Raw genomic sequence first — 9,145 nt, forward strand, 5'->3', positions numbered from 1 at the left:
GTAGGAGTAGGTCCTGGTCTTGATTCACGGTCAGTTCGCCTTGTACTTTCGCTATCACCTCGATAGATTTGTCGCAGTTTTCTGCTGATTTGTGGTCATGCCATCTGCCGCTTCTCTGTAGGTGTATCGCTGTTTGTAGCGTAGGATCCTTCATCGTTTCTTCCTTGATTTCTTCAAGTGATAGTGACTTGGGTGCTGTCTGCTGTGAAATGTAGTTCACATATTCCTCAGCTGTGCAAATGTGATGAAGTTCCTTTGACCTTGGTAGCGGATGTCTTGACATATAGTCGGCCGGATTGTCTCTTCCGGGCTGATAGATGACCTCGAAGTGGTATTGTTGCAGTTTGAGCAACCATCTCTCAATCCTCAGTGGTGGCTTCGCTATTGGTTTGTTGAAGATATAGGTCAGGGGCATGTGATCTGTGATAACTCTGAATGTAGTTCCATACAGATAGAGATGGAAATGCTGTATCCCCCAGGCGATTGCTAGTGCCTCTCGCTCCGTCTGGCTATATCTTGTTTCCACATCTGTCAGAGACTTGCTTGCGTACGCTATGATAGCGGTTGATCCATCTTTCTCCTTTTGATAGAGGATTGCGCCGAGTCCCGCCGGACTGGCATCCACGAGTAGTTCTGTCGTCTTGTTTGTGTCAAAGTAGGACAGGTTTCGCTCCTGACTCAGGAGTTTCTTCACTTCGGAGAACGCTTTCTCTTGTTCTTCGTCCCAGGTCCATGGGACGTTGGATCTTGTAAGGTCTCGTAGTGGTTTTATCACTGCCGCATATTCAGGGATGAATCTTGACAAGAAATTTGTCATGCCTAAGAGACTACGGATCTCTCCGGGTGTTGTTGGTGCCGGGCAGTCGACAATTGCCTTGACTTTGCTGGGCGCTGCTGAGATTCCTGATTTGCCAAAAACGTGACCGTAGAATTCGAGGCTTGTCTTGTTGAATTCACACTTCTCGTGGTTGAGGGTAAGTCCCGTTTCACGGAGACGCTTAAGTGTGTCGTGGAGTGCTCGATCATGTGCTTCTTGGCCCTTGCCATACACGATGATGTCATCACTTATGTTCCTGACTCCCTTGATTCCTGCCAGGACTTGCTCAATTGTATTCTGGAATATCTCGCTGGCAGCATTGATCCCGAAGATTAACCTCTTATATCGGCGGAGTCCAACATGTGTAGCAAATGTTGTGACATTTCTGCTGTCTGGGTGTAGTTCGAGTTGATGATATCCCGAACGCAGGTCCAGATGAGAGAAGTGTGTGGCGCCGTTTTAGGTCGTGGATTTAGGATCATCAATGGTCGGCGTCACATGTCGTTCTCTTTGGATTGCCTTGTTTGCTTCCCTCATGTCGATGCAGATTCGGATCGAATTTGTTTTTGGTTTTGGCACCACTACTATTGGAGATACCCATGGTGTTGGACCGTCAACTCGTTCGATGATGTCTTGCTTCTCCAGCTCTTTTAACTCGTTCTCTACTTGCTTTCTCATATGGAATGGTATGCGCCGGTGTGGCTGTCTGACCGGTGACACCGTCTCATCCACGTGTAGCTTGATTTGTGTATTCTTGAGCTTGCCAATGCCATTGTTGAAGACATCTCGGTATTCGTGCTCCAACTGTTGAGCTTTATCTGCTTTTATGGCATTTACAGAATGCTTGAATTCTACAAGCATCAGATCCACTGCTGTTGGATAGCTCAGAAGGTTACTGTTGGCTTTCTTGCCCTCGATTACGTATATATCCGCAACTGTTATCTTGCTGCCACTTTCCAATACTGTTTGGAATTTTCCCTTGACTGGCAGCTTGCCTCCTCCGTAGGGCCTGATAACGGTACGGCACGGAGTGAGCTTGGGTCGTCCTACTTTCCGGTGGGTCTCTTCACCGATGACATTGATGCTTGCACCGGTATCTATCAGGAAGTTTACTTTGTTTGCTCCCACTTTCACTTCTCTATATGGAAGCTTGTTTCTGCCAGGGTTGTTCCCCACCGTGAATGTGTATTCATCATCTGAGTTAGAGACATCTTCTTCTTTTATCCTGTGCACCCTTCTCTCCCTCTTAGCCCTGCACACTTTAGCGAAATGGTTTAGCTTCGAACAGAACAGGCACTTCTGGTTGCGTGCAGGACAGCCCTGGGGCCCATGAGGAAAGATCCCACCACAATTCCTACATGTGGTTTTTGTCTGTGGCCTGTCTTGCTTAGGCCTGGCTCCTGGCGCCCTTGATTGATGGGCGGTCTTGGTTTGACCTGAATACTTTGGCCTCCCTGGATGACTTCTCCTGGCTACGTTTACATCAGCGTGAGACTTGCTTGTGTTCTCGATTACCAAAGCTTGCTTATCAGCGATTTCTAGAGAACGTGCCAACTTCAGTAGACCATCTAACTCGATGTCTTTGTTTTGAAGGGCTCTGCGACGTAGCTTGCTGTTGTTACAAGTTAAGATTACTTGCATAAGGATCTCCCTGTCTGCATTGTGAAACTCACAGGTCTTGGCTAACCCCCTTAGCCTCGTGCAGTACTGATCAACAGTTTCATGTGACTCTTGCTTTGTGCTTCTAAACGTATAGGTGTCGTACACAAGATTCTTCTGTGGTTCGAAATGTTCTGATAGCGTGTTTTTCACATCGTCATACGTCGGCTCTGCTACGGCCTGATCTTCGTTCTCGTCTTCATTTTCTGCTGCAGCGTTCTGTGCAGGCGGTGTGGCTGAGGCTAAGTTTTCATAGATAGTGTGCGTTTCCTCTCCCATGAAGTGGAGTAGCATTGCCTTCTTCCTTGCTTCATCTTGGATGTCTATAGCCACAAGATAATTTTCAAGTCTACTGAGCCACTTCTTCCACCTTTTCCCTACTGCCCCACCGTCTTCCGTGGGGTGAAATGGCGGGAATGTGGGGGTGGTGCTTGGACTAGCCATGCTGACAAACAGGTTTTCTACTCACTGTTTGAAGACACTTGACGATGCAGGCACTAGGTTTCTGCTAGTTGCATTCCTCCTACACATCCTTTAGATTGGTAGGTACATCCTAGGAATACACTAGGTACATCCTCGTCGCCAGAATGTTGTATTGTCACATGTTTATAAGAGACACAAAGAGGGACGTCCGACTCTCAGTAGTGCAGGATGAAGAGTGTGCTTTTATTCAAAACATGTGTTAGTATAGTGGCCGGGTTAGGAGTTATATTTCAGGGACTGTACAGTAGATATGTGAGGGGTCATGTTCTAAAATACTACAAAAAGATGGGCGAAGATTTTTTTTAAAAGATGCATAATTTGTGTACTTAATAACCATATTTTTAGAGTTGTGACTTTGTTTAAGTTTTAGCCAGATAATGAAGACTACTGTTATTACACCATAGTTTGTACATTTGTAACATGCATTTCCCCCAATCTGTTGGGAGACCATAATCTTTGACCTGCAATATTCGACCAGCCATCAGTCTGTGCAAGGACATTATACACAGTATAATGTCCTTGGTCTGTGGTTACATCATTAATTTTCCCCCTCTACACTTCCTGTGACCCTATATATTGTACATGTACTCAAACAACTACAGACATACAAACAAACAAACAGACAAACACAACCTCCATGTATTATATATGCTCTAACCAACAGGTGCACAAATTAGGCCTAGGAAAAAAGATGTTGTGTTTCCTGTTTCCCTTTTTTTGTGTGAACCCTGCAAGGGGCATAAATAGTTAATTTTTTGAGCTGATCAACCTTTTCAAGCCCCACGATCTGACACCTGACTGATAAAACATTGTACAACTGGTTTTCTAACATTGACATTGAAAATAAAAGTGTCCTCATGCAAGTTTTACTGTGTTAAACTATATTGTCAGAAAGTTGGATCACTAGAGATCACCAAAGTCTAAAAAAAAAAAGAAAAAGATCATCCCTACCTGCCGACCCTACTTTTTTTTCAGGACTGAAACAGGAAACACAACATTTTGTCCTAGGCCTAAGATTCAAAACAGGTGAAACAAGTGAAAGATTCGGGATTCTCGACCCTTGTTGGTTACCATGGCAACAAACCAGTTACCGGAAGAGTCCACTTTTGAGCCCAGGGATGACCAGGCCGCTAGCATGTCCACCAGTCCTGGAGCTCCAAGGTTCATGGAGAAAAATATTTTCTTCTTCAAAATCAAATCAAATCAAATCAAATGATACCACTGATGATTGGGAAATAACCCACAAAATCAGCCACAAAAGCATGATCAATTTACATTACAATCGAAGTATCTTTTCACAGAACAGTAGATAACGTTTCCGGTGATTTTTTTACACAATGGAGATCATAATTTATTAACATGTGATAAACACGAGATTATTTCACTTTTTTCCACAGCCTACTTCCTTAACCAGCCAGGGTACCCAGCCAATAATAATTGTCAACATAATGATACATATATGATTATTTGCAAGAATTTGATTTACATAAATTGCAAGATTCCATGCACCCGTAACCATAAAAATCTATTTTGTCCCATAACCGTCAACAGTTGAATTATAACTCTATTTTCATGTACCGGTACTCAATCTTTAATTGCAAACTCATGCTGAAAATCTAATTGCAAGGTGTGATATTTTAAGGCTTTAAAAAATCTAGTCTACAGTATAGATCTACAGTTATGTAAAAAAAAACAATACCGAAACTTGTGATTAGCCCACTCAATTGTAACACTTTATCAAAGACTTGTGCTATCCTTTATTGTTTGAGTAATTAGGATATGTTAGGTTTTATTCTACATTACATGTAGGTCTTATTCAACACATTTGTTTTATTGTTTGTTATTTTCTTTAATGTAGTTTGCCATACATTGTACCTTGTGCAAGTGTTGAGCAATAGAAATTGTAAATCTAGTCTAAAGTATATCTGATGTTATGATGTTACAATTCTACCCTCTTATACTGTTGTAGATCAGGCATGGATCCGTTGGGAGCTCGGTTGAACATAGTTGAGGAGAGGGAGTTGTGTCGGTGGGCGAACGCTTACGTCCCGTCTTACCCCGACCCCCCCGCGGAGGACAGGACGTCCAGGTTTCCTGTCAACGAAGAACTCAACAGGAAAGTCGTGCTATGGTGAGGCTTTTTTTGTTTTGTATATATTTGTTTCCTATTACAGACTGTCAAAAGTTCAAATACAGAAAATGGCTCTTGCAGTGAGCACACATAGACTAGTGGTTAGCGATCCTGCCTCTGGACCTAGAGGTTGGGAGATTGAATCCCAGCTGATGTTGCTCACCTGACATGCACGCTACTGTTTAGGATCACAGTCCTTAGGACGGGACGTTAAGCTGTGGTCCACTGTTCATTGTACTTGTCGAAAAGAGCTAGGGGAGTTTCCCCGGTACACTGAACCTGTAAATACTGTACATAGCGTTAGCTCTTCAGTGAGCTAAAACTGGATCGAGATCAGTTTCTTTTCTTTTTTCCAGCATAAATTAGACATGGGGGAATTCAGAAAGCTAGGAATTGCATGAAGGACCGTCCAATACTTTCCAGAAGTTGGAAATCATATCTGATTTTGCATTTTTTGTCTTGTCTGACCTTCAGGGAGGGTGACATCACGACCTTGAACTGCACGGCGATCGTGAACACGACGAACGAGACGCTGACGGACAGGAACCTGATCAGCGAGAGGATCTTCCAGGCCGCCGGGCCGGACCTACGCGCCGAGTGCTCCAACCACCTGAAAAGTAAGCATAGCTGAGTGCTCCAACCATCTTAAAAGTAAGCATTCCTTGTTCGAAATCTTTTTACATTGACAGTTTCTTTCCCCGTACGGCCAAGCTTTGGAATTCCCTCCCTGACAAGTGTTTCCCACCAACCTACAATCTACAGGCTTTCAAATCAAACGTTCACCACCATCTCTTGACATAGCCATGTTTCTCTCATATTTCTAGTTCAATGCCGAGAAGTATAGGCCTTGCATTGAACCACTCCGTAAAAAAAAAGCATAGCTGAGTGTATAGCATAGCTAACCATCTCAAAAGTAAGCATAGCTGAGTGCTCCAACCATCTCAAAAGTAAGCTTTACCGTAACATGTTAATCATTAGATATCCTGACTACATTTTCATAGTGATATATAGAATCCTAAGCATGCTCGTAGCCAGGGAGAGTTTGGAAGAAAACCCACATACACGCTCAAAGGTCCACTTTTGATCTTAAGGTCCAAGATTTTTCCTTAAAAGGTTTACTGATTTTTGTATCACCAGCGGGACTTGACTCCTATTTGTCTCTGATTTTTCCTTTGAAATCATTAAAAAAAACAAAAAAAAACACAGGAAGATTTGACGGTCCATTTGAGTGTTCAGAATAAAAACACTTTTTTGCCCTCCCAGCGTGCAGGACAGGAGAAGCGAAGATGACGAAAGGCTACGGCTTGCCGGCGAGGTACGTCATCCACACGGTGGGACCCAGGTACAACGTCAAGTACCGAACTGCTGCCGAGAGCGCGCTGTTCAACTGTTATAGGAACAGCCTACAGCTAGCGAGGTACTTTAAATCTATTTATGTTATGAATGGTGTACTCCATGGAATGGTGTATTTACACACTACAGTCCATGGAAAGAATCTGTTGGTGTAGAAGAACTGAAGAGACTGCCATTTAAACAGTGGAATGATGTGAGCTAGCAGAGAACCTATTGGATTTGTGGGCTTGCGTAACTTGTCGTTGGATATAGTTGGATCTATACAATACTATTCCTTGGTATGTTGGTGGTTGATTGTAGGCCTCCTAGCAGCTTTCTCTGGTACTACAGAAGATATTTCGAAATGTTTTTAGTGCTAAAGAGTCTCTGATGTTTGTCTCTTCTCTCCAGAGAAAACAGTCTGCAGTCCATCGGCCTGTGTGTCGTGAACCAGCCCAAGAGAGGATACCCACCAGACGAGGGGGCTCACATCGCACTCAGTAAGACTTTTTTTAAAACTCAAGTTAACTTACAGCAAAAAACAGTTACTTAAGCAACTGGATAATTATGATTTTGGAAGAGTCATTACATTTCAGGTAGCTACTTGATTAATCTGCATCATCCTTGTCTTCACTTGTCTAGCTTTTGTTTCGTTTTGGACTTAGGCAAAATTTGTCTTCACCTATTTGCATATCAATCAACAGTTCGTGCTTATAAATCTGCTTTTATAGTGTCACTGACGAAAGGTAGTGGATGCTACCTGAAACGTCTGACAGTTTCCAAAATCATATCCAGTTGCTTGAGTAACTGTTTTTTAGCACATCTTATTACCTGGATGTCTAACCTTCACCACATATAGTCAACTTATGTTCTCTACTTAACTGATGAACATTCACTTTATGTTTACAGTAGCAAAATTTCACGGTCTGAGAAAAATAGACAAGTTCACGGAACTATTCACGGTGGTGACAGGTGCAGGAAAAGAAAGTCCAGGAATTATTTGTTAACTTCACAGTACAGAAGTGACAGTGAAAACAGTGAACATAACAGTACCGTGAAAAAATCAGGAATTACAGTAATTTACACATCTACATGTCATAAACTTTCAGAATGGCTGCACAGCTCTACCACTATAAAAACCAGTAAACCCCAGGCCTGTTCTTCATTTCTCCAGGAACGGTTCGCAGGTTCCTTGAGAAGTTCAGCTCCTCCTTAGAGACGGTCGTGTTCGCCGTGACGGACAACGATGAGGTGAGAAACGGAAGGAAGGAAGGAGGGATGGAAAAAGGAATGATACAGAGAAAGAATTTATTTTTTATTTTCGAAAATTGCGACATTCACAATACAGTGGCCACCCTGGCAGCAGGGCTGATGGCGGGGGCCACAGACAGACATGACTACATGACTATACATACATTGTAGATTAACATATATGTTATCATATTTACAATACTAATTAAAATGGGTAAACTTAGTTGGAGGTCAGAGGTCGAGAATCCGTACAGTGGAAATAATAGACAAGTGCACTAGACCAAATGAACAGGTGGAAGGACACTTTAGAAACGTTTTGTTTGCAGGATTTAGACTCCTGTCTGACCATATATATGATTATGAATGTGTTTGAGTAAGAATTAACAGAGCAGACCATATGCAAAGGTATTTGCTTTGGAAATGTTACCTTTCATGTTGTTTTTATTTTTGGCAATGTCTCAGGGAGGAGCCTAATGGTACAGTATTGTGTGCAGTTTGCAAGATTTCTAGGAATTGTACAGGAATTTTGTCCACATAAATGTCTCCCAACTTTGTTTGTTGACATGCCCACATTCCTGGAAACCCTCGGGAAAATCTGTCTATATGGATATCCTAGTTTCTGTGACGCCGGGGCTCGTTCACTATACACTCAGGGGAGGGGAGGGTACCAAGGCAATAACCCTAACAGCAACCACCATCGCCATGGTAATGTATATTTTCATTGCCAGTCTTGTTTACTTTTGTTTGTTTTTTTTCTGTTCAGGACATCTACAGGAGAATCATGCCACTGTACTTCCCGCGTACGAAAGCGGAGGAGCAGGCCGTGTTGGAGGAGATTCCCGCCGACATCGGGAACGAGGAGGGGGAACCGTTCATCCAGGAGAGACAGATCAGGATCATGGACAAACCCATCGGACCAGAGGACAGCAGTGAGACTTTTAGAAACTCTCCTTGCATGATTGTAGATAAAACACAAAACTCTGGCCAGGTCATACCAACATCGCAGTGATGTTGTTAACATGCGTGCCCCACTTCAGGCTTAGTTTATAGACTCCATATACAACGAAAGACAAAGATAAACTGGAAAGGGTACAGAACTACGAACCATCAAAGGGGTGCTAGTGTAACAGAAATGAAAAGAAACCTACAGTGGGGGTCACTGGAAGACAGACGTAGAATGTCCAGACTGTGAATGATGTACAAAATGACTAATAAACTGGTGGACTAATAAATGTACCAACTACTAAGTATCCGATACCAGCCCAGAAGAGAACAAGAAACAGTCATGTCTTCAAATATCAGAGTTATCAACCAAGAATTGAGGTGTTCAAAAACTCTTTATACCTTGATTTAGTTTCAGAAACTGACAGCACAAAGAAGTGAATGTCTTAGTAAAACGTTAAACTTTATTCCAACACACTATTTACAGGGATCAAATTTTCAGCGACCACTGTCGCCTTCATCAGGATAAT

General features: G+C 42.8%; 1 protein-coding gene across 2 annotated transcripts in view; it reads left to right on the forward strand.

Moving 5' to 3' along the window:
- Positions 1–4,932: 4,932 nt before the first annotated feature.
- LOC109470788 (protein GDAP2 homolog) overlaps positions 4,933–9,145 on the forward strand; it is an 8,993-nt gene continuing 4,780 nt past the window's right edge. Inside the window, exons 1-7 of one of the 2 annotated variants that reach the window (XM_019769866.1) lie at positions 4,933–5,090; positions 5,565–5,682; positions 5,717–5,741; positions 6,354–6,507; positions 6,834–6,922; positions 7,597–7,673; positions 8,437–8,602. In XM_019769866.1, coding sequence (XP_019625425.1) covers positions 4,936–5,090; positions 5,565–5,682; positions 5,717–5,741; positions 6,354–6,507; positions 6,834–6,922; positions 7,597–7,673; positions 8,437–8,602 — 784 coding nt within the window. In that variant the 5' untranslated portion in view covers positions 4,933–4,935. The other variant, XM_019769865.1, reaches the window with a different exon arrangement.

The sequence above is a fragment of the Branchiostoma belcheri genome, unplaced genomic scaffold, assembly GCF_001625305.1.
Source record: "Branchiostoma belcheri isolate BF01 breed outbred unplaced genomic scaffold, Haploidv18h27 scaffold232, whole genome shotgun sequence".
Classification (NCBI taxonomy): Eukaryota; Metazoa; Chordata; class Leptocardii; order Amphioxiformes; family Branchiostomatidae; genus Branchiostoma; species Branchiostoma belcheri.